This window comes from Amphiura filiformis, chromosome 1 (genome assembly GCF_039555335.1).
Source record: "Amphiura filiformis chromosome 1, Afil_fr2py, whole genome shotgun sequence".
Taxonomy (NCBI): Eukaryota; Metazoa; Echinodermata; class Ophiuroidea; order Amphilepidida; family Amphiuridae; genus Amphiura; species Amphiura filiformis.
Window position 1 is genome coordinate 33,741,162 of NC_092628.1, and position 26,429 is coordinate 33,767,590.

Consider the following 26,429-nt stretch of genomic DNA (forward strand, 5'->3'; position numbering starts at 1 on the left):
AAGGATACATTTTTAGCGCGATCACTGTTTATTTATTACTTTTTCTTACTTATCAAAGTACAGCTAAACTGAAATAAGTAAGAATCTTAAGATAGCATGACATTTCGAAGGATATGATACAATGAGTACTAATTCAGACTTTATGAAAATGGCAACATTTGAAAAAAAAATCACGCAAAACATGTCTTTGATTTTTAAACCGTATATTTTAACCGTCATGACAAGTTATACCCGTACATCTGCAATTATAAAAAAAAAAGAAAAAGTAGTTACTGTTTTCTTTTATTTATTTAAATCCTTATAGTGAAAAGACGTGCGGCTAACCTGTCAACAAATGTCTGTTGGGGTAACTCTTACAGTATGTTGTACCAATAAAATACTGTAAACATTTCCAGTAAACCGTAAAAATCTAGTTTTCTAAACCGATTGTCGTTATTAAACCACGAATATTTACAGTAGTTCCATAATATTTCATGATATAAAATATAATTATTGTAACCATGGTAACATAAGATTGACAGGCATTAGCTGCATTCACGATATTTTGTATATATATTTTGTAAGTATCGTAAATTTAGTACTTGTTCGTATACACCAATCTGAGAAGCGTTTACTGTATTTGGCCCTCTATTGACGGCAACACAGATGTACCAGAGCGGGAGATTTAATTCGTAATTCAATACTCATGATTGTGTATTGAATATCACTGTTGTGTACGGGTACAATTCTGTATAGCACACAATAAATAATGGATAGAACCCCCGACCTCGGGACACCGCAGTTTTACATCGGGGACACCGCAGTAATGGCGAAGTCGGATAGGTGTATACGTGACATGCAAGTTTCCCGAGGCAAGTTTGGTGTAGAAAGCACACACAAATGAAGAAACCATACATTGATATATTTTCTAAAATAAAACCTTTATTTCTACAAGATTGAGACTTCCAACATTACAGTTACAGAAGAAAACATTTGGTGGTATTATCACTTATTACACAAAAATCCCAAATATAAAACCAGAATTTCGTATTCTTTTGCAATTAATTTGATTAGTTATCCTATGCACAGAAAAACAAAAAATATTATTAAAGGTGGTTCTATTTGTTTTCTTGAGGCAGTGGCGTTGACGCTTTACGTACGTAATAGACATGATAGAGGGTTTGCGAAACACGTTTCAGAACCACAAACTTCAACGTCTAGGGGATTATCTATTCAAAACCACTGTCATGAAAACCTCGAGAAGTCGACGTGAGCGAACATCTACAGTGAGCAGTCAATTATGAACGAAAATACGCCAATTTAAGAACAATAGTTTCCACATTTCCTCATTGACTGCAAAATTACATGTTATGTATTATTTAGGGCCTAATTAAAAGACCATTTATTGGAAATCTAATTTGGTTTGGGTAAAAAAAACACCACATGTCGTTGAAAATTAGTGATAGAATTAGGTTGAATTGTTCCAAACGTCAAGCTTGGTGTGTGATCATGACGTAAATAAAATCAGCTTGAGAAATCGTATGAATGACCTTTTTTTACTGGAGCGAGCAATGTACCATACTTCTGCAAAGGCAGGCCTATTATAATTATATAGCCATTAGCGCCAATCCGGCTTGAAATGTAGGGGGGAGGCAATCGGCCAAAATTGTCAAAAAGTGCCTGAAAAGAACCAAAAAATGTGTCATTTTGCCAAAAAGTGGGGGGGCCTTTGGAAGTGGACATAGAGGTGCAGTGGCGGTAGCCAAAGGGAGGGACAGCTCCCCATGGGACATCTTGTCCTACTTCTTAACTCTCCTTCGTTACATGCTGCCACCACTGATTTCAATGGGGCTAATTAGGTCTTCATGCGGCCATATATCGGGCCCTCATGATCCGATTCCCACCAAATTTGGACTGTGGATTTTTTATACCATGTTCTACTGAAATATGGTCATGAAAATGCTGAAATGCAAAAAAAAGTTCTTTGTGACGTCATCAATTCGGTACTCTATAGAGGGTATCCGTGTTCTATAAGCTGCATATCCTATCAATGACTGCTATACCTTGTTTAGGCCTTTCAAAAGAAGTACCTGCATGTGCAACCATGACTGTTTCAAACTAACCCGCCAAAGTCATGCAGGTAACTCCGAGGTCGTGCATTGAATTGGTTTGAATGAGGAATACTACGGGAACCAGTGTCTTTTGTTAGAAGTCACACATGAGTGAAGTGGATAACCTCTATTCAGTCCCAGAACAACGCCAAATATGGATTAAAAGACCTTTAACCTTGGATGTACAACAGCATGTTATGATCTAATGGGAAACTGTGCACATCAACAAACACCATTTCTATCAAAAAGGCAACGGCCGATATAATTTGAAACCACATAAATTACTAGAGTTGGTTCTTCTCTTGGATTTGGACCAAGCTTTAGAATATCGACTGTTGCGTTTTGAAATAAAACAAACCAGAAATTTATCACCCATTGTAAAAGATATGGCACATGTACCGAATACATGTACATACATTGGCTGACCTTGTGGATTTCCTGGCCCAGCCATGCTAACTACATAAGGAGATTATACGATTAACCTAGTGCAGCTATTGTCATAGCAGGGTATTATTATGTAATACTCCTGATCCATATTTGGCGCTCTCTTGGACTGCTATTGAAACGTATAACAAGTTTCAAAGAATATGAGGAGATTAGCGCTGGGAAGTCTTGTTGAGAAGTAAAGCGAGTTCGTTCATGTTTATTAAAACAAAGCGCCCAAGATAGGGTCTTTTGTCTTGAAGTGTGGTTAATAACCCACTTGACGAAACAAAGGGGAGACATTTAGATGTAGTCAGCTTACAAGGCTTCTATCTACAAAGTTTGTTAATCGTTAATAATCCCAAATATTCCCATTTCGCTTTTTAAACATAAACTGCACCCATCATCTAATAATCTACATAACTTTTATTAAATTTAGATGTTAATTTAATCTGACGTGTTCTTTAAAATTTTCTTCGTAATTTTTCAAATTAAAATATCCCATGTATTCGATCATTTCTTTGATTATTAGAAAAGTACTTAATTATGCCATAAAATGTTAGCTTTTACTGTCAGATATATCCCCTTTTAATTTTGAGCCGAACAACTAAGGCAAAGCAAGGGAAATTGGAATTTACTACCAGCGCCGATGTCGCCAAGACGGTACGATCCTTTGATGTGTTGATCACAGTACCGCACACCATGTACGTACTGTGTTATGATGAACATCGCGAATGCGTTCGACTAATATTTCCACCGTAATAATAAAACGACAGCACATAGGGTCTTGATTTTTGCAGGGTATGTTGGTTTAATAAAGTACAATATAATCGTGTCAAAAACATAATTCTGAAAATAATGCAAATGTTATGGCTTTAAGCGAATATTGGTTGGTTTCTTTTCTTTTTTTCTTTCAGTGGTTTCTTAGGTCAATTTTTGCTCAATGTGGCAGCACTTAGATCAGGACGACTGGCGACTGTACATAAGTAGCAAGAACCCATTGTAGCCTTGCTGTGTGCTAAAGTCACTTTATTTTATGAATAAAATAAATGTTACATTTGTGGGAATTGAAATGCCAATGTATGAGACAACTTAATTCTTGCTTCTTCAGTACCACCATTCCCTCTCTTCGTTGTACTGGTATTCATCTTCCCAAAGTTTCTCGGCCAAGAGTTCCAACTCGTCTTCAATCTTGTTCATACCCCACCCAATCTGTTCGTTGTTCCGTGCGTTCTCTTTTTCCAGCCATTCCATGAGTGGCTCGAAGTATTCCTTAATAGCTGAGGTGTCAATTTTACGTTTCCCAGTCAACACTTCCAGGGTATCTGTCCATGGCTGGCTCGTGCCATATGATAACATTTCTCTGCAAATAAAAGAAAGAATTAGTGCGAATATTAAGTGTCAATTACTTTTTCACAAACGATTTGCAACACAACATACTATTATTATTACCAAAACCATCTCCTCGCGCTAACATTTAAGTTGAGATAACTATAAAGTCGTCTTACAACTTGATGAATGTTGACATTTTAGGGGCGTGGCACGTCTTTGTCATGTTTATGAAATCGCAAAGCGATGTTGAATAAATAAGGTTAATAATAATAAGGTAGGTGTATTTGTGAATAACTTTAGGCATAATTTCATCTATTAAATAACCTACAAATACACATTGCGTCTATCAGGTACTGTGAAATATCAAATTGGTAAAACGATGGTGATGTTGATTTCAATGAGAATCCTGCATCGTTTACTCTTCGCCTCATCGTTTTCAAGATATTTCCAAATTAGGGTGAGGTGCAAGTATATAAGTGGTCCTACATCGTGAACTCGTGATGTGCCATGTTTTGTCGTTTTAAGACTATCCTCCTAATCAATACTCACTTAAGTGCATTCCCTGCCTCCTTTGATTCGTAGATATTACATTCATGGAGCGGTCCTTCAAACCCTGCTTCTTTGCACAATGCACGATGAAACTGGAACTGGATTAAATAGCTTACGAAATATCTGGGGGATGAATGAAGACACAAGTGTGTTAAATAAATTCCACCGGTGTTATCACTTGTTGGTTTTTATTATCGAATCAAAATTATGTTACGTAATGTGTTGGGGTGGCAGGGGAATTGGTGTGTTTTTGTATTCTTTGGTTTTATTTTTCCATAACGACGGATCCCAGATGAGAGGTCCTGTCTAAGTCCATACAACTATAAATTGTCCTATTTATCATGTTTATGTCAAGCAAAGAGAGCGACATTTACCGTTGTTCAGGAGCTGGAACCCAGGAGCTGAAGGGGCTGACTTGACGTGGGATGGATACAATTCTTAGCGAGATAGCTGATTCTCGTCAATGTAATTTCTGAAGCACTCTGAATGCTATTGGAAAGGGTATGATTAATTGCTACACCTCTTTATGCAACTTTCAATTATTTAAGAGTATCTAAAACTTTTCAAGTACATGCATTGAAATAACAGCAGTAGGTCAATATGCTCGAGAGGGTTGCCAATTTCTAAACACACCCAAAAAAGTACCTACACCCCCTTAATGATTGACCATTATTTCAAATGAGTTTTCGTTAAAGCTTACTTAATTGACGCCTCACTTGTTGCAATGGCCCCAATATTGATGTAAGGAAATGTTTTCGGCTCTCCTTGGATAATACCTTTTGTTTCATGAACTTGAAGGAGGTCAAAACATGTGATAATCAACATTATTTACACCAAGGGTCATTGTTTACTTAATCACATATTGAAACATGACAAGTTCAATATTTCTGTGACCAACAAGCTAGGTCAAAGAACTGGAAAACCAAGGGTTATATTATCTGTCAATCACTGAGGAAATGTTCAGTCTAACTTTAACACTGAAAGGACAACTTGCAATATTGTAGGACCTTGTTGGTCATAAACAATTAAAATCTCCGTGTTTCAATTTGACATGAAAGAATAACGACCATCGATATAAATAATGGCATTATTGTTATGATTATCACATGTTTTCCCTCTTCGAATGTATGAAACAAAAAGAATATTCAATGAGAGCCGAAAAGATTTCCGTCAATGGATACTGAACATGAGGTTTTCTGCAACTTTCAAATCTTGAGTTACGCTCGTTTAAACAGGCCCTGTTTAAATGTACGCTGCAATATCATAATTGGTACCATTGCAACAAAAGAGGTGTCATAATGCGCAGATATAAATTCTGCTTCGAATGCGCATTCAAAGGTAGGTTGGCATGTGATAAACCGTCTTGGAATAATGGGTTTTCATTAAGGAGGTAATTACTTTTTTGATGTGTTTATATTGTTTGAAAATTGCTGCAATCTCGGCTTCCCGTAAGATTTTGAAATCTCTCAACTTACCTTATATATGGAGTCCCGGATGGAATGTGATATTTTGCACCAGGATCGAAGTCTTTTGAGCTTCTTGCAATTGGAGGAACCAAACCCTGATATTTCAGTCTATATTCCCACCATTTATCATTGTAATCTTCTGGTTTAATGTTACCACGGAAGACTTGCCATCGCCATTTGTCAATCATTAAACCAAATGGTAGGAAGGCAATTTTGGATAACGCAATCTTCATCTGATAGTTTATTGTGGCCTCTGAAATTAAATGCGCGAATATCTCAATAACATTAATCGTAAAATATCTGGTACAGCTCAGTAAAACAGAACGGCGGGGTCTACGGTTGCGGCAATTCAGGAAATAGCACTTTATTAGCCAGGTGAATCCCAGGAAAAGCTACTATTTGGGCAATAGGAGTTAAAAATATGCTTTTCCCATGATTTTAAAATGGTGACCAAAATCCAAACATTCCATTTAAAATATTCAAAAACTTAAACTTGAAATCATACACCGATATCGGTGAGCATATTAATGTGCCCAACAATGACGCAGTGAGTCCTAAATGACATTATGGTCATAATGCAATGGACTACATCTACTAAAATGGTGTTGATTAATATACATCTCATGTAGATCAAAGGGCCACATCAAACGTATATTTGTCTCCAGGACTTTATCTCGGGCAAATTTTAAATCTTGTCAATCTTACCTTTACTGCTGGTTATGGTATCCATCAAGTTAATTTTATGTAAGTAGTTTGGGGTGACAACAGATAGAGCTATGGTATCACCCACAGCCTCATGGAATCCAGGGTTGGCTCCACTGCGGAATATGACTGGTAGATCGGAGTACTGGAGGTAGTATTCACAATGACCCATCTCGTGGTGAATGGTCTGCAGATCCTCCATGTCAACTTCGGTGCACATTTTGATTCTAAAATATATACAGTAAAAGTATAATAATTGATCTCTGAAGACAAATTCAGTAATGTGTAATTGACATTGTCTATATTACATAACTTTAAATACTACTTTTATTTTTATTCATAACCACACTCATAATAATGGCAGCCAAAAGTAGTCTATAGTTATTCTTGAATATCCAAGTTTCTTCAAATTTTGAAACCAAAAATAAGGTATCTAATTTTATTTTATTACTCAGCATTGTAATCAGTACATATATTAATGCTTCACTGTATAAAAACAAAGAAGTAGAGGCATAATAAGCTTATTCTCTCAATAATTTTGGTGTGGGGGATTAGCCCCCCCCCTCCCAAATAATTCCAGATGTTAAAACCTACCGTACTTCACGATCTTTCATAAAGTTGTATGCAGAGCCGTGACAAACCACATCTCTATCCTTTGGCTTCACTAACATTGAATATTTCCAAAAGTTTTCTGGCATGGGATCCATTCCAAGTGACACAAAGAATCTCTCTGCTATCCTAAACATATGGGTCTGGTTGTACTTTTGTACAACCATTGCATCTGTGACGTCTATTATGTCTACATCTCGATAGGGTTTGGCAATATCGTATATATTATTCCATTGTTGGGCCCACATGTTACCTAAGGTGTAAATAATGAAGATTTATCTTTTCATTATTCGACGTATCATTAATCATGATTCAAGAAGTTAAAATTGATTAACTTGCAAACACGGTGATCACATTTTGATCCTCTGTTAAGAATAGAGCATCACGCACACTCAGATACTTTTCACTCAACTTGCTTTCCTTGTTTGTCTCAGGCCTGGCCAAAATATTAAATTGTCTGCTTGTCCACAAAACTTCTGCTGGAGGTGTGGTGTCGGTTTGACCGATCATTGTTTTAACTTACAGCCAAAACATACATAAATTGCTTATTAAAAAGTCGGTACTTCGAAAGAGAAGTCAAAGAGGTCATTCACATCCGGGCTATATCTAACCTTCTCTGAATAAGGACGGGGTGATACAACGTATCAGGAATCTACGATCCAGTTCTGACGTCACAAGTCAAGAGTCGTCAAATTGATCAACAACTCGATGATTAACAAATTGATCAACGAACTGGATCATTCTGCTGAAGAAGATTGTAGTCTTAACCGTTAACAACAATTTCAGGTGAGCAAATATATGTGTTGTAACCGAAAGTTCAATCCTTCATTTATTTGATTACCAACACAGATGAACTTTCATGCTATTTACAAACATATTAATATTTCATTGTTTATTAAACAATTATTATTATTATTATTATTATAGTCTAACCCAGTAAATGTGCAGGGATGGGTCCATATCGATTTACTCGTCCTGGGTATTGTTCAGCTAGTCTACGTCGTATGAATGCGTGCAGTTGTTTGTACATTGGTTTAACCTCTTCATACAGAGCATCTACCATTTCTTCTAGACCATCGTTTGGGATTTCATAAAGTTCCCGCCATATCTGCCCTTCGTCTGCATAACCTGTAGATAACATAAACAATTAAACATGAACACGATAGAAAATAAAATAGAACATCCTCAATTATTTATTATGATAGTATAGGGTTTTCCACCGCTTATTGTCCTAGAAGAAAAATGAACCCTGTCATGATTGTTGGTAATTTACATTCAGCAGGTGCGTCAGTCAGGACACATCTGTTACACCTCGCAATAAAACCTCATTTGAAACCACCTTGATGTCAGCCAGTGTTTCCGATGCCCTATAAGCAGTGAAAGCACAAAGCGTGGGGAATCAACAATCCGTGCCAAAATACTGACATACTGTCATGTCCAATACCTATTGATGGATGTTGTTCAATCAATGTCGATATCCAAAACCGGGATCTAATGTTAAATAGTCATATTTTGGTGAAACCCGGGAGCTGTGGTAAACGAACGATCTTATGTCGTGTATGTTATAAAACTGAACTAGCGCAATTCGGAGGCTTTACCACGGAAATATTGTACCTCATTGTATAGCTTTTGTTCTCGATTGATCAAGATCCCAGTTCTAAAATTAACTGACACTTCATATTCATTCAGGCCATTCATTCAACACGTGAATGATATTTTTGATATGCCTATGGATAGAAAGTCAAAAAGGGATTGAAAGCATCTTCACTAGGATTTAACAGATGAAATGAGAGGAAAAATAATAACCCATTACAACCTCTGCCTTAAAGTTTAAACGGCAACTTACGCCGAATTAAACCTAAATCTGAAGTTCCATTAGGTGCAAAATGCACCGTTTAGGTGACAGTGCATCTAAAATCTAAATTCGTTTTGTAAAGGTTAATATCTCGTGACTGTTTTTAAGTAAAAATCTGTTTAAGCTGTAAAATATATGTGACCGTCCACGGCGAATGAGCCGTAAATTCCTCCCCGGTCAATTTTGTTTTATTTCGTGTTTAAAAATAAACATCATTAACTTAAAAATGGTATACCATTTGACTTCAAACGATATCCAGAAGCGGGGTTATGGTTTGTTAAACTTTGCTCCTTCAACAAAATTATAGCTTTTACGTTTTTACATGTGTCTCTTTTTCCACATTGCTGGCAATAAATATCAAACAGTCATAATTGGCGGTCATTATGCATACCTGTACAAAATACAATGCCTGGTAACCCACCACTTGAACAGGATTTAGCAAAAGCAAACAAAGATCAGAGCTATTAAAAGTTCTATAGCCATCTAAGGTAGAAGCTTATTATCCACTTCAACAATAGGATTATTGATTAGATTTTGACTATCAAAATGAGACAGATGTCGGGACAGCTTAAGTTACCGATGAATACGACCTTTATACACATTTTACACCGTAACTCAGAATACAATTTAGGGAATTTACGGCTCATTTGTGCTGCCGGGTCACATATCTTCTTATTGCCCATTTGTCGATAAACAATAATATTTTGATTGGGTCCATTAGTTTAAAATCCTAGTTGCAAGAAATTGTTGCTGTGGGCTCAAATTAACATGTGCTAAATTGGTACATTGACCGACCGATGTATTTCATCAGAATCCTATACACGCAAGAAGGTACAGTATACACCGAAGACCAGGGGAAGAGGTCACATTGTCAAAGGTTTTTATTGAATAGCCCCTGTTGTCTTCTAACAGACATGAGGACTACGCGGATGAGATTAAAATAGTCCAACAATCATTTTAGTGCCTCCTTATTTTTAATGTTATGCCAATGATGTTTTGATGATATGCATATTTTAATACTGCGGTTTAAATATTATAATTATAGTTTACGGTCTCGGGGAAAAAGAAAGCCCACGGTCTGAAGATCACCTCGGGGAAATAGTTCTCACCATCTCCCTCATAGAATTACACATGACAATTCAAGACGAATTTTAGAGAAATGTATTAAATGCAATATACTCGACCTAATTTTTCTGTGATAAAATCACCAAAATTTAAAACGGTTTTTTACCACATACCTCCGTTTGATGCAGCCACATTGTTCAATTCCACCCAATCTGGGTAAAGTTCTCCGATTTTACGCCCAACAGCATCGCGCCAACCTTTCCAAACCCACAAATTTTCGTCGTAATCACGAGAATTAGCTATAATATCCTCTAATTCTGGTTCTAAGGTCAAACATTCCTTTTTCGTTGTGGGTTCCATTTCTCTCGTTGGGTATTTCTCTCCTTTTGGTCGACATACTTGGCCTTTTCCATAGATGTCGATCATTTCGGTTGAAACGTAATTATACCGTCTGGAATAATAAAAAAAAAACCAACAACTTGATAACTATGTTTTACCACTGAAAATGCGGCCTTCCTGGTTTAATTGTTTTAGCTGTAATTGTAAGTTTCTAACCAGCTTTTAGCTTAACGTACTTACGTTACGTAACCACAGGGTTGTGTTTTTAATTTTCCTTTGATCTTCTTTCTATTAGAAATTTGCGTTAGGCTTGGTACCTAGGCCTAGGGCGATTCAATACGGAGTCGGACCGCTTCATAATTTTTCAATGCTTTTTTGCTCTGTCTCTCTGCATTTCTTTCCTTGTGTCGTGCATTTTTAATTACTGAATAATTGGTAAAAGTTGACACGTACATTATTTAGTGTTAGAAATTGTGCTAGGGAGGGAAGCTTTATATCCCATCTCATGGATCTTGGATATTTCCTACAATCGCGCCAAATAATTTTTGGGTCAACAATTCAAAGATTTTTGTGTACAAATACCCGGTAGCTGTAAAAGACAGAAAACAGAAATGGCAGAAATGACAGAAAAGACAGAAAAGTTTGAAGTTATGAATTAAAGAGTAGTTATTGATAGTAATGAATGCAAATGAGTGCGAATGAGTCGAAATGAATCCATACACTTCATGTGGTCCTCTGTATTATGTAACACTGTCACAAAAGTCTGGACAGTGCCTCAAAGCCAGAAAGCCTTGACCACCTGCAGGACCTGCTGATACACAGCAGGTTCGTTTTGCATACCTGCATATTTTTAGAGTTTCTTAGTGGCGCAGTGAGTATAAGCTACTTTATTTGAAGTGCATGTGATGTTGGCGAGAACTTTGTGGTGGTGGAGTACATGGAGAGGGGTGGATGCTGATCCCCACAAATCATCACAATTATATTTTATTAGCTTTTACTATTTATATGGCACAACAAATTGTTATAAAGCAGGAGACACAATTGAAGACTCTATATCCATTCCAAAAATAAGCAAATTTCACAAGTTACCCACAATTAGATGAAAACAATTTAATAAATGATGCCCTCCCCCCCGTTGGCCATGCCACTGTTGATCTGAGTGCATGAAATGATGAAAGTAATCCTTGCACGGACATGGCAGGTAAGGAGGCATTCATGAAGCTGTAAATAAGGGTGGCACTGTTAAAGCGTCTGTGGCTAAAAAATTTGATTAATTACAGAAACTAAATGTTGTCAAATTCACCAAGTTTGATGGCAATCCAACAATCAATACTCGGATGACCTTGACCATAATCGGCACCCGATGGTTGTCGCATCCACCAAGTTTGATGGCAATCCAGCAAACTCCCAACATTTTAACTCCCACAGCTTCCTGACAACTCTCTAATTCATAACTTCTAACTTTTCTGTCTTTTCTGTCATTTCTGTCATTTCAGTTTTCTGTCTTTTACAGCTACCGTACAAATACCCCCTACCCTACTGTTATGATTCTCGAGCGCCCTGGCAAAAAACAAAAGTTTGGGCAAAAAAATGTACAAGTTAGGGGCGCCATTTTGCATCCTTGTCCTGGGCGCCAAATCCCCTTGCTACGCCACTGGTCATGCCTCATGCCTATTGTTTTGGAAATTCTTTAACTGCTCATATCTTGGGGTTTTCTGCAAAATGTAGCCATGTTGTTAACATTCCTTTAAGAAATTGAATATGTCCGACTTCAGACTGATTTTGATTGATCACACCACATTAAGAAGAGGAAAATTCATAATGGAAGATAATTGAAGAAAGGATAGTACATTATTGCTCACGATTCAACCAGCCCCTACTACACTAATTTTGTCCTAATATTGTACTTTGAAATTGTATTTGACTTACTCTCGTTGTTTGCTGTCGTCGAACTTGCCACCTCGAAGCATTAAGTTAAAAATCCTATACAACGTTGGATTTTTAAAATTCTGCCAATCGAATCGCCGTCCTTGCTTCGTCTTTATTGTACCCCAAGCGGCTTTTAAATAGGAAACGTTGGCTTTTACCTGTAATAGATAAATACCATTTATATGATATTAGTAAATTTAAGATTTAACTAGGAAACGCATTTTTACATTGATTTAAATGTGTTCATTCAGATGGTCATCTACAGAGCATCTACCGTTGTATTTTGATTGTGGCATAATTGTCCATAATCACTGGAAACTGGTACTGGTATCAATCATTTTGATACAACTTGTTTTTTCTTGAAACAAATACATGTAGTCAGTGCTTCAGTAATCCTAGCTCGAGATTCTTGGTTGTTCAATTTGCCTTGAATTTAAAAGCACTCAAAGGTGTCATTCCAAACATATTAAGCTTTCAGTTTCAGATTCAGTTTATTTCACCATGATCAAGAAGAAAAATACAAATTACAAGGTAATGTGGTGTGGAGGTCAAAGAGAACAAAGCTCGAATGTATCTGACCTCCAATGCATGATCACTAAATAGTTGATATAGTATATGTAATATCTTATAATTAAAGAGACAAAAAATGCTACAGACGAGTAAGACGAGACTTTCAGAAGTGCTATACGAAGACAGACGAGACCGAAGTGGAGACAGACAAACAGTGATGACAATGTAATTTAAACATGTATGCAAAATTTAATAACATACCGGTATACCAAGAAGGATATATTTTGAAAAGAAATTACAATAACTTCACAGAATTACCTTGTTATAAAACTATAACAAAAGTGCTTTATAAATTGCGTTTAAAAGTAAACTGTGATTTCGTGTTTCTTAAGTTTAATAACATCAAAAGAATTCCACAGTAACTGACATTGTCTTCTTAATGTGTTCCGAGCAAGGTTAAACTTAAAGATTATGAGGACGGTATAAAATGAGACGTTTGTGTGAGATAAATATGAATAGATCTGTTCAGAGCAAAATAATCATATAAATAAGCACATGATATAGATGAGCCCTGAACAAAATATAATACTGCCAGGCAAAAACAATGGAAATTGTGATGATGCGTGCGCATACTGCCAGGCATTGACGTCAGAAGTCAACTCATCTATAAGCGCGCCTACTCTATTGGGCTATTCCAGAAAATAGATGCACACCCCTTGTAGAGGAGTTCGGCTATCCGGACTTTTTGTCCAGTCATGACTGTTGGAAATCCAGACTTTTAAAGTGCCCAAATGCAAAAAATCCGACAGAAAAATAGTTTAAACTCAGATATCCTCAATTTGAGAGCTCATTTTCAACATTTCCGTGATTTTTCCTTCATTTGATTGGATTTCCAAGCTTTTTCCAGTAACATTGGCAACTGGAAATCCAGTCGTTTTCAGAAAGCAGACTTGGAAATCCGGACATTTCTTTGATTGAAAATTTACTCCTCCATAGGGGGTGTGCACCTATTTTCTGGAATAGCTCATTGAATTCCTACGATTTCCCAGTCAGCATGGTCAGTCATGTTGGTGATTTGTTCCAAGTGAATTCAAAGTTTATAACATTTTTTTTTGTAGAAGCAATATGATCTGCATCTCATACCTCTTGATTGTAGTCGGTCATGTTGGTTGCATAATTCCAACCGGCAATAGATCCTTGGTACGACTTTTCCACCTCAATGGCGTTGATTTGTTCCAGCCATTCCAATGCCAAATCTTCGTCTGTTAATAGTGTGTCGTCATCTAAATCACCAGAAATTATTAGAAAGAGAAGAAATCATTAGACTGTGTAGCTTTCTGTCTTGTCTCTTCTTTAAATAACTAAATTTCTCATCCAAATTATTGAACCGTTTCCGTAAATATCAGTGAAAAGACGACTACGCCGTCACTGATCATTATAATAGCGCATGTCATCGTGCTCACAAATACACCTATTTTGCCAGCTGCTAAACATGTTCCAAAGTGATTACAAGCATTTTCTTCTTGTACAACCTTCTGAGAGTTATCGCAAATAACTTTCCCCCTGAAGAGAGTTAAATTCACTCTATTCTTACTCTTTCTATTTCACTCCTTTAGAATGATGACTAGTCTATTATACAGTTGCATGTGACGACTAAAGAGCGAAATGTGTGTGGATTCCACAAACAAGTTATTGTCCCTAAAATTTGTATTCAGTATATAACCTACCGGGTAGCATCAATATTTCACAATTGACGAGTTGGCTTCTTTTGGTCAAATCTTTACACGCTAATTCTTTGAGTAGCGAATCATATTTTTCCGGTAGTGATTTTAGATATTCGATGTCTGGAAATTGATATGATGAACCCAGATATACAAGGGAGAGCAGAAGAAAAACAATAGCCAAATTATTCTGCCGCAACATTTTTGATATCTGTAAGAAAATGAAGAAGAACGTTTGGATAAAAATGTTTACAGTAGGCAAAAGACGATTATCCGCATGTGGATCATTTTATTTCATGAGAGCAACATAACTTGTATGTGCAAAAAGATAACCTCTGAAACCCCATTTTGAGACACTTGAGTTTCGCTTATTTTGACCCGCCTTTCAATTATGTTAGACGTTGTAAATAGTTGATGGTAAGCTCCTTGCAAGATGCGCTTCCAATGCCATTGTGGAACTTAGAAATAGGTTAATCACAAGCTTGTATCTAATTAAATGTTGTTGTTGGGTGGGTTTTTTTTCATCCATCAACACTGAGACGTTCTTGTCGCATTTTTGTCTTAAACACATTGAAACACGTCTTTCAATTTGATGTAAAATCGTCAATATGTCTGCAATAAAAACAAGCACTGCAGCAAATTAAATTTTACAAGGCGCAGCGAACGTACAACTCATTTACCCATGCTGAGAAAATGGATGATTCCATTGTTCCACGTCTGATCATTGTTTGGCAGTAGATTTTGTTGGCAGGGCCCATGAACCATATCCCTGCATGAACCATCATGACCAATGGGAGTGGCCGTCTCGTTTGGATTATCATTGTTGATTAGCAATCAAACAAGGAACATCGGGAAATTCTTCCCACCCACCACTCCCTTTATATAAAAGGGTATGTTGTTGCTGAAAATATTTAATATTATATCAATAGAGTTTTGGTAAACCCTTTCAAGGAAAGAAAAAGTCTAGAAGGTAATGGAGATATAATATATGGAACTTTATGGAAAGGTTAGCAAGATTGCATACAAAAGGGTTATAGAAAAACAAAGCAAAATTAGTTATGGATTGCCAATTATGTTTTATTAGCATGATATCGTCAAAACGTTCCTCAACTTTTCAAGGCATATAGGAGCACATGTGAGAAGGAAATCTTTTACATGCACAATAAGAGTCATTTGCAAGAGAATATAGTTAAGTATACGGCTCCAAGAAAGTATCTTTACAATTGGAAAAATAATCACAATTTCAAAACTATGAACCATATTGGGGTAAATTTGTTTTATTAGCATGATATCGTCAAAATGTTCCTCAACTTTTTCAAAGCATAGGAGCACATGTGAGAAGGAAATCAGGAGAAATACGATTTAAAAATTGCAGCAAGTGCCAACTTGTAATAATTCTTTTCTTTGAATGGATAGAGAGGCGGCCCAAAGTGTCAACACCCTATATTATAAATATTTTTTCATACAGCTCCATACTCCGTTGGAGATCAATATTCTATTGTTGACACAGATAAAGAAAGTTTACATATGCATTGTGACATAGACGTGTGATTGAATATATTCTATACAAGCACCTGGATCTTAGGTGAATGGGCTAAATGTGTTCCTTTACATAATTGTAATTCTCAAAATTAAATATATCACAATTTCAACTTACGAATTAAAAATAGTTACGCATAAAATGCAGTAAAATATATATCCAGATCAAACAGCAATGGCCGCTAATTAGTGTATTTAATTTCAAGTTAGTGTATTAAAAACAAAACCTGGGTTTTACCTGAAAACAAATCGAATTTCCTGCAGAATGGTGAAACCATTGTTAAAGTTTTGTGAAAAGTGTGAAATTTGGCTCAAATATAGTATTCAGTCAGATAGGTCAAACTATACTTTTTCTGAGTCCTTGTGACCAGATGAACACTTTGGCATGGTTTATAACTCAATTTGAACAACTTTGATTTTTTTTCCCTGTATAAAGTTCAATGACCTCTATGGCGGCCATATTGGACAAAAAAATGTTGGCCCTCCCCCTAGAATTGTTCACCAGACTGAATACTACATCTGAGCCAAACTTCACACTTTTCACAAAAATTTAGCAATTTTTTTGTTTTGCTATGATTCACCATTATGCAGCACTACATGGAGTACTAGAGCATGTACGCAAATCGTAATAATGTGTAGAATAGAAACTTGGTGGTATCTCATATGACAGTCCGACAGTCGTATGATGCTTAGCCTGAATCGCTCGGTCTATCTCGAACAAAATCGCCATGCGTAGCTATGGAAAAACGAGAGGATTCGCCGTACTATCACGGCAATTTTTGACACAAAGATATAGGGATGATGACGCTGTGCGGCCTATCTGCTGTGTCCTAGCAAGACATCAGTCAATATGAGACATTAAATATTAAATGCGAGGATCCAGAGGATACATGCCTGAGAAATATATAATAAATAAGGAAATGGAGCTCAGATAAACTGGCATTATAATAAAGGAGAGAAAAAAATCAGAACCGTTCGGATTCGAACCAGCGCGCACCCACGATTACATGTCGTTGAGTTCATCACCACACGTCACAACAGCTCATGGCGGATCTGCCGGCGAATTGAACAAGTAATGAGTTTATTCTCTCAAAAATGTCTCACGGCCAATGTAATTTAATACATTGTTAACTTATTGAACACACAATTATGTTTTCCTTGATAGCGTTTTATTTAAAAGTCACAGTTGTTTCAAATTTATTGTATCCAGCATTTAAGCGTAGAAAATAGATTATAGTGTTTGTAAAAAAAAAAGGAAGATTTAACATTAATACTATCATTTTGGCCTTTTCTGCACGGTGTCATGGCTTCGATTACTTTCGCCAACCGAAACTTCTTGCAAAACGAGTCTCAATTACATGTGCTGGACACAATTGGTGAAACTGCATACATTGTAGATTGCTGATCGGAAAGTTCACTTTTCCAAAACACACAAGGTTATTGAATCATTTACATAAATTTTCAAAATATGTAACTGGGTATATCCTATACCGTATAGTACTATACATTACGTAGTTCTAGTAACTATAACTCAGCATACTGAGTTATAGGGCACTCTATTCATATCTGTACCACAAATAAGAAACATCACAATATGTGGGCTCATTTTGGGCTCCAAGGATGTAGACGAGGAACTCTCAAGGACAGTTTTGGCCTGCATGGATGATTTTAATCCCCATTGTACCAGAGTTTGGGCGTACATGGATGATTTTAATCCCATTATACTATACTACCATACCAAAGTTGAGATAATTGATCTCAACTTTTGGGTGGGTTCAACATCCCCTGAGTTGGCAAAACCTGCAATCTTCATGGAGTAATTTACTTAGTGCAAAAGTGGTCAAAATATTGCTCTGCAAAATTGCTTTATTTTCATGATTTGGATTTATCATATTGAGCAGCATTCTACTTGTGATGTTTCTACACTGTGTAGAGAGGGTCTACAGCATCTCTGAGGTAAAACTGACAAATACAAGGTATATTTCTTGATGCTTGAAGTTTGTTTTTCTTAAACGTACAGTGCATCCCTATGTACCGCTGCAAGACTTCAGGTCCGTAGATGTCATTATGTTTATGATAAAGACTGAAGTCTTGCTGGCAAGACTAATACATTACGTACACATATCGTACCTTCTAATACTGTATATCGGAATAGCACCGTTTACGTTTAGGAAGTTCCTCCGAGTCTTCAAGTCATCTTCAAGTCATCAGAAGCATAATATCCTCATCAAAATGTACTCATTATCATGATCATCGATTGACACCAAAAAGTTGAAAAAACATCCAAACTGTGTTACAAATCTGCCATATGTTTCTACCAGTGCTATGACTGATTTATCCTTGGTATGGATAATTTAATAGGTTTGTAAATACAATTGCCACGTTCCATTTTGCAATAATATAAAAGCACTTCAAATAGCAGCTCGCTGAGTTCAATGAACTGCGCCCTGAAACCGATGGAGTCATTAAATCAAATACAGAATACCCCATCAAAATGAGATTCTCTGTATACGAATAAACAAACACAATAGGATATTGGTATTATACTGTATAGTGATTTGCTCATCCGGACGACCCGTACAAATCGATTCAGATTTTGGTATATCCTTCATTGTCATAGATGTGCTAATATTTACATGCAAAGCCTACTAATGGTTCAGCCGAAAGCCGTGTTTTTGAGACAAAATAGATAATTTACATGAATACGTAATTTATATACTGACAGTATATAAATAGCCTCATGTATGTGAATGGGCTTCAACTTCGTCTTCGGGTGTGTTTTTTTGCCAAATTTTATCATTTCAAAAATACCAAATGACAATTTGGGCTTTCACTTTTAAGGGTATACGATGTATTGTTGGTCGAAGCAGTAAAAAATGTAGTTCATAGCATCTTGCGAATGATAGTGAGCTTCAGCAAAGATTGCATTGCTCAATTCATAGCGAGCGTGTAGAAGAAGAATTCATGTATCACAGATATACTTTTGTAGGTCCTGTGGTTCTTGAGTTATGTTGTAAAGAGGGCTGAAACAACAACACTTTTGTAAAACGTACATAACTCATTAACAACAATAAATTAAGCAAGCAAGTTTTCAATATATGACTTGTAGAATGAACTTTTGCCAAACACCAAAGTGTTATTTTTCAATAATATATAGATTCAGAAAATGAAAATCGATTTTTTTTTTTTTTTTTTTTTTTTCTGCTTCGACCAACAATACCTCGTATAACCTTACGCAATATTTATAAACAATTTTAATTTTTTACACTTGCACGGACAGACCCCTGACGATATTGGGGTCAGGAGTTACTGGGGTTAGGGTTAAAGTTAGGAGTTAGGGTTAGGGTAATTGTTAGGATTGGTAACCCCTGACCCTAATTAGCATATCGTGATAATCTGTTTAGGAGTTAGGGTTATGGTAAGGGTTAGGATTGGTAACCCCTGACCCTAATTAGCATATCGTGATAATCTGTTTAGGAGTTAGGGTTATGGTAAGGGTTAGGATTGGTAACCATTGACCCTAATTAGCATAACGTGATGGTCTGTTTAGGTGAAACATTCACAATATAAAACGACAAAATCATGGCGTCATGTCAAAGTTCATATCCCGCTTTTGTTTGTTTTTTTTGGGTTTTTTTTTTTTGGTTTTTATTTTTGGGGTTTTTTTTGGGGGGGGGGTGTTTTTTTGTTGTAATTTTAATGTATACCTTAGTACAGAGATTTTTTTACTCAGCAGTAAGGCGATTTTGTTTTTCATTTCACTAGTGTGCAAAGTTTTTTTTTTCAAAATAGTCCGATGCTCGCCCCTGGAAATCAAATGGTTCATCCCTAACGCTTGATTTAGTCCAATCGCCAGTAAGTCACAAACAAGTGATCCTTTTACCAAATTCGAAGTACACCTGATACACATAAGTCTAGTTGTTGATATTGTTCGGGAAAATTTGAAAAAAATATTAATGTCTGCCAACTTGTTATGTGATAACTATTTTCTTTGAATGGATAGAGAGGGCGGCTCTGCTGTGTCCTAGCAGGACATCAGTCAATATGAGACATTAAATATTAAATGCGAGGATCCAGAAGATACATGCCTGAAAAATATATAATAAATAAGGAAATGGAGCTCAGATAAACTGGCATTATAATAAAGGAGAGAAAAAATCACAGCATCTTGCGAATGATAGTGAGCTTTAGCAAAAATTGCATTGCCTAATTCATAGCGAGCGTGTAGAAGAATTCAAGTATCACAGATATACTTTTATAGGTCCCGTGGTTCTTGAGTTATGTTGTAAAGAGGGCTGAAACAACAACACTTTTGTAAAACGTACATAACTAATTAACAACAATAAATTAAGCAAGCAAGTTTTCAATATATGATTTGTAGAATGAACTTTTGCAAAACACCAAAGTGTTATTTTTCTATTATATAGATTCAGATAATGAAAATCGATTTCTTGGGGGGGGGGGCTGCTTCGACCAACAATACCTCGTATAACCTTAAGCAATATTTATAAACAATTTTAATTTTTTACACTTGCACTGGGATAATTGACTTTAAGACAGACCCCTGACGATATTGGGGTCAGGGGTTACTGGGGTTAGGGTTAAAGGTTAGGAGTTAGGGTTAGGGTAAATGTTAGGATTGGTAACCCCTGACCCTAATTAGCATATCGTGATAATCTGTTTAGGAGTTAGGGTTATGGTAAGGGTTAGAATTGGTAACCATTGACCCTAATTAGCATAACGTGATGGTCTGTTTAGGTGAAACATTCACAACATAAAACGACAAAATCATGGCGTCATGTCAAAGTTCATATCCCGCTTTTGTTTGTTTTTCTTGGTTTTTTATTGGTTTTTATTTTGGTTTTTTTTGGGGGGTGTTTTCTTGTTGTAATTTTAATGTATACCTTAGTACAGAGATTTTTTTACTCAGCAGTAAGGCGATTTTGTTTTTCATTTCACTAGTGTGCAAAGTTTTTTTTCTCAAAATAGTCCGATGCTCGCCCCTGGAAATCAAATGGTTCATCCCTAACGCTTGATTTAGTCCAATCGCCAGTAAGTCACAAACAAGTGATCCTTAGTCCGATAGTCCTCAGGCGCGGGAATAGCCAAGTTGGCAACCAGCGCACTGATTATACATTACCAGTTTGTTATTAAAAACCATTCACATGAAATTAATATGAACTGTGATTATCTTTTATTTCATTTTTTATCTGAGTTTTGAATTTTGTATGCGTTGCCTATGTGCAAAATAAAAAGGAGATAAATTACTGTAATATTTAGTCCCTAACCTTTCTTGCATACAGTAACCAATAATTTAACTAGAACTCTTTCTTCGTTGGTCTAAAATGGATAATACATTTACATCGGATTTGTAATGTTCTCAGTCTCCTGGGTGTTCTCTTCCTTCATGGACGGTGATTCTACATAGCAACACTGATTAACGTTTTTTTGCAGGTCAATGTGCTCATCTAATTCGATATAGATTTCATATCACAACTTTTGACAAGTTAGGCGAGTAAAATTTCATTTCTAATGTCACAAAATGCCAAAGAGGTAAGTTGTCATACTTCGTGTTTATCTTCTACCGATTATGACATTAATTTGCTATTGCTATTTGCCCATATTCCTGATTACTTTAAATCGATGATTGGAGTGATTTGGCGTTCTCTTGCATGACCGCGTTTCATCCTTCTGGAAACCTATATACTATATAGTCTTGAAATCATGTCAGACAACACAGACCCCATTGCCACTCAACTCTGGATCAGCTTCTTCCAAACATCCGGCCTCTTAAGGGAGGTGTAATGAGCGTGAAGCCGGTTTGCATTCCACATGGGGTGTGCCTGTAAAGAGTCACAGCCATCAGAAAAGGACCAGCTCAGACCGCGCGCCAAATAAGTTTGCATTTCAGAAATAGCTTTTTTTCAGCCTTGGAAAAAAAACCAGGCAGAGCTGAGAATCGAACCCGGGACCTCTCAGTGCATACCACTGAGCCAAGTAACTATTAGCTGCGAGAAGTTTGATAGTAATCCTTGATATTGCTGAATAGAATTAATCAATACTTATTGCCCTATTTATCTAATGTACAATGCAATTCAAAATTAAAAGGGCCTATATATATTCACCTAGGTTTCATTATCATTGAGGTATAGGACTTTTTATTTTTTAGGAGAAGAGCAGGTAAGGCAACTACTTGATTATATTTCTATATGTTCATACTACATACTCTGAAAATTTTAGAAAATTCGCACGAGTCTGTTTTTTTAAAATCACATTTTTGTTCCTAAAATAGGGGTTATAGCGCCCTCAACGGGCACTCTCTCCATAGGGTTACATGTAAAGACCAGTTATAGACAAATGGCCCTAAAATAAAACGGACTCGTACGAATTTCCTCCAAATTTGCATATAATCTAGATTTAACATCTGGAATGGAATGCAAGTGATGTCGTTGCTGCTCTTCTAAATTCGTTTTTAAAATGTCCGCCCCAGACCAAGGTGGATATATAAACTAGGAATATGTGTGAAGTGGCTATCGATCAATCAATCAAGTTTTCAAGTTATCAACAATCAATAATAAACCGATGAATCATGGAATACTATTAATTACTTACTAATCTACCAAACTAGTCAGTAAATAAACAAATAAATAAATAGGCATAGGCCTAAAAGAGACGTAAATACATAATGCAGAACGCAGGTAGTATTTTAGGTACAAAATTCTATTATTCTATTTTTATAATTTTCTAAGTACTATACACGGGATTAGGACCTGTGCTTTTAATATCCGCACCTAATCAATAATGGGTCTTTCACTATGTTCACTCAATAGTTACACTATACTATATCCCTCTAGGATTTTCTTCTGACCAGGTACTAAAGTCGATGCTTTAACAGTACCCAAACAAGTGTACATATCAAGGTCATAGCAGGGCATTATACAAAGAATGGTCAAAGGTCAACGTAGAAGTAGAGTATAGAAGTCGACGCAAGCTTTCGTGCAGGAAACATAAATACATACTCGCCAGTCGTGGCCTTTTTATGAGATTTGATACGGCGCCGAAGACTAGAGCTCTTCCATAATTTAGTCCGAAACCCGGTTTCCAGACGGACATTTGTGTGTTGTTACAAGGAATTCAAAGTAATTTTATCATCAAGTGACCCACATAGAGGAATACGACATCTATCGTGAGCCAATCTGCATTCTGTTGCCTGCAAAAGCCAACGATCAGGTAAAAATTATAAAAGAAGCGTAAGCAGATATTTTTCTTAATTTCATATAAGCTTAAATTGCATTGAAAACGCCACATTGCAGTCACAAAATATATAATATTCGTAAATCACTAAAGCGAATGGTAACGTAGGTATGTGGAAAAGAAGTGCAATAGCAATGACAAAGTATGTGCCCAAAGAGTTGTCTTTGGCATGTCGCTTTTTTTAAATATCACTAAAAATATCAAATTTTGGAAAAACGCCCCAAAATTTAAAACAAACACGAACCTTCCAAAATAAATATATATTATCACTCGGCGGCCCAGTCACTACCTGTCGCTGTGATTTGGGGTAATTCGTTGCTTCTCCTCTCCAGATACCTGTACTTCAAGTTCGCCCATACCCCATGCCTTAATATATTGTCATATTGCAGAACAGCAACACCACCAATCCTGGGAATCCGTGGCCATGATATAGTATCCCAGATGACCAACCTGCTGCCACTGGGACTTTCATCAGCCGACTGATGATGATGATGTCATTCATGGTTCTGCACAGTACAACTTTGTAATTCACTTTTTGTTAATCTGGTACAATACTGTTAATATCATTAATTAATGAAAAGGGGCGGGAATGAAGAGAACCTGCTAAAAGACCCCGTGAATAGAGTCGTTTTGATATTTTCATACCTTTTTAGGGGGTTAATTGGAGGGCCTATCGTCTTCCTTTTTACAAAATCTAGGGAATAAAATTGCATTTATTCCATGTTGAAATATTTTCTGGCGTAGGAAAAATAGATGGGGTACACTGTAAACATAGTACCAAGAACATTTTCAAATTGTGTAATGATAAAGTTCCTATGAAGGGAAAGGTCCAATACAGAACATGCATGCTATTTGGGTGTTGTCTTTTATGATTTCTCAAAGAAAGAGGGGGGGGTATTGAGGTTTATTTTGTATTTTCACACCTTTTGGAAAACCTTTAAGATAAAACATAAATCAGTTTCCTCCCAGAACGAAATTCAAAGTTCACGATATCTTTGCTAAACGAATTAACCTGGAAGAAATCTTTTGTACATAAACATTATGTAGCCAGAGGTTTCCAGTGATATAAAAATCTCACGGGTTTTTTTTTTTTAGAACAGTGGGGGGATGCTGTGGACAACGAAATACCATTTTAATACAAAGTTTTGTATATGCGTTTTTTATTTTCATGATTAACATTTTTAAACATAATTCTGTTTAATTTGATATCAGCTCTGTAATTTCATCGTGTTGTCAAAAAATGATAATTCAATTCAATGGATTGCCATTTTAAATGAAAATCTACCATTCTGAATACATGAAGCAAATCCAAATATCATTACATGTTACATAAATTAATTTCGTGCAATTGTAGTCATCTGTGTACATTTTACGCATTTTTGCAGAGTTTGTATTCGTTTTTGTATTCTGACTAAAATTGTTTGAACATTAATGCCATAAACTTAATGACATTAGTGCACTTTCATGGCAGGCTGTAGGTGATTAAAAATAATGACAAGTCAATTAAATGAATTTACATTTACCCTTCAAACCAATTTCTTTTCTGCTCAACATTTCATAAAATATAATACCTAATAAGAACAGCGATGTTATTATCTATTCTACAAAGGATGTTATGGATAGCAATCATGGTTATATGAAATCAACAAAGCTTATGCAAAATTGTCAACAGCAACGCACCATTCATTAGTGCTCGCCAACTCGCCAATACCATCCCCAAAGGTTTCGAGTTATGAGTTATGACACCAATGCCTGCATATTTAGTTTCTTCCCGGACAATCATCGAATGGAACTCCCTACCTCCTTCCGTGTATATTGCCAAATCAGCTGACTGCTTCAAGAGTTGTATTAATAACAATTTAGGTTTTTGTTTAGCCATGTTGATTTCAACTGGCGCCTTTAATCACCTGAACTAGATATTGCTTTCATGCAACTTTGTTGAGTAATTTTGTAGATGCAGTAAGTGACCTACTGTAACAATCAGGGAGATGCGTCCCGGCTCAAAACTTTTGTGATTAGCTTTTATATTTGGTCTGTTTTTGCCCTGAATTAACCCCATTTTTGCCCATTCTAGCATAAAATGCGAATTTTTTTTCTCGCGCTTAGTACGCATTCGTCTCAGTAAAGCCATTTTGATAGTAATTCTGATCCCTTTGGAAATTCATTTTCCAACTTTTTCAAAAAATCAGATATTTGATTCCATCTAAGTTATAAAGTGTAGAAAATAGATTAGTGTTTGTAAGAAAAGGAGATTTAATATTAACATGTCCTTTCAGCCTTTTCAGCACGCCCCAGGCAAAAAAAGTCATGGGTATTCCCAAAATTCCCAAATTCACGAAAATTCATGCCCGTTGCTAGCGAAAATAGTCCGAATATAAAATTCACTTGCAGGCATATATATCAATCATGTATACGATCACCACCAAATACAGATTAATGTCAGAGCATGTGAATTTTGTATTGGGACTGATTATTCGGTCTACTAGATTACGTACATACATCGTACCTTTACTGTATATAATATGAGCACGGTTTAAGTTTAGGAAGTTCCTCCGAGTCAACAAGTCATCTTCATCAGAAGCATAATTTCCTCATCAAAACGTACTCATCATCATGATCATCGATTGACACCAAAAACTTGATAAAATATCCAAACTGTGTTACAAATCTGCCATATGTTTCTAGAATATCTAGTCTCAGTTTCTACCAGTGCTATAATAAATTCATTTTACCTTGATGACTGTCGCGGGGGGTCATTTAAATCGTTTCAATGATACAACTAGGACTAAAACTTACGCAAGAGTGAACACGATAATGCGTAAGATATTTTACACGTAAAAATCCCGGTAAAAATACGGCCAATTCAAAAAAAAATGTATAATTCAAATATTTTATACCCTTAATATGTCCCCTTTATATACATGCGCGTATTTGGGGGGGGCTTTGGGGCGCCAGCCCCCGGGGTCAAAGTAGGGGCGGCAAAAACGAAGGGGCGGCGGAAGAAGAAGGGGCGGCAAAAAGGAAGTGGCGGCAAAACGAATTAGCA

At 36.3% G+C, this 26,429-nt stretch overlaps 1 protein-coding gene across 3 annotated transcripts; it reads right to left on the reverse strand.

Annotated features, from left to right (window-relative positions):
* Window positions 1-869: 869 nt before the first annotated feature.
* LOC140145922 (angiotensin-converting enzyme-like) lies at window positions 870-26,188 on the reverse strand. 3 transcript variants are annotated; one of them, XR_011858152.1, is made up of 12 exons: window positions 25,890-26,188; window positions 14,597-14,801; window positions 14,013-14,152; window positions 12,360-12,517; window positions 10,265-10,542; window positions 8,105-8,299; window positions 7,157-7,424; window positions 6,566-6,789; window positions 5,870-6,113; window positions 4,395-4,517; window positions 2,645-3,876; window positions 872-2,215 (listed from the first exon to the last, which is right to left on the reverse strand). XR_011858152.1 is itself a non-coding variant. In XM_072167662.1 (11 exons), exons 2-11 carry the CDS (start codon window positions 14,790-14,792, stop codon window positions 3,621-3,623), a joined length of 2,082 nt encoding a protein of 693 aa, XP_072023763.1. In that variant the 5' UTR covers window positions 14,793-14,801; window positions 18,260-18,277; the 3' UTR covers window positions 870-3,620. The 3 variants fall into 3 exon arrangements, 1 of the variants encoding a protein (XP_072023763.1); XR_011858151.1 differs by lacking the exon at window positions 25,890-26,188 and adding an exon at window positions 18,260-18,277; XM_072167662.1 differs by lacking the exon at window positions 25,890-26,188 and adding an exon at window positions 18,260-18,277 and having other exon boundaries at window positions 870-3,876.
* Window positions 26,189-26,429: the final 241 nt, after the last annotated feature.

Bases quoted from the DNA above. Each gene is read 5' to 3' on its own strand.
- LOC140145922 (XM_072167662.1), bottom strand. From the start codon at position 14,792: ATGTTGCGGCAGAATAATTTGGCTATTGTTTTTCTTCTGCTCTCCCTT. The intron at 14,153-14,596 runs GTAGGTTATATA...CTGGTGATTTAG, and splicing joins TGAAATATTGATGCTACCCG to ATGACGACACACTATTAACA. The intron at 6,114-6,565 runs GTAAGATTGACA...ATTTAATTTCAG, and splicing joins TACCATAACCAGCAGTAAAG to AGGCCACAATAAACTATCAG.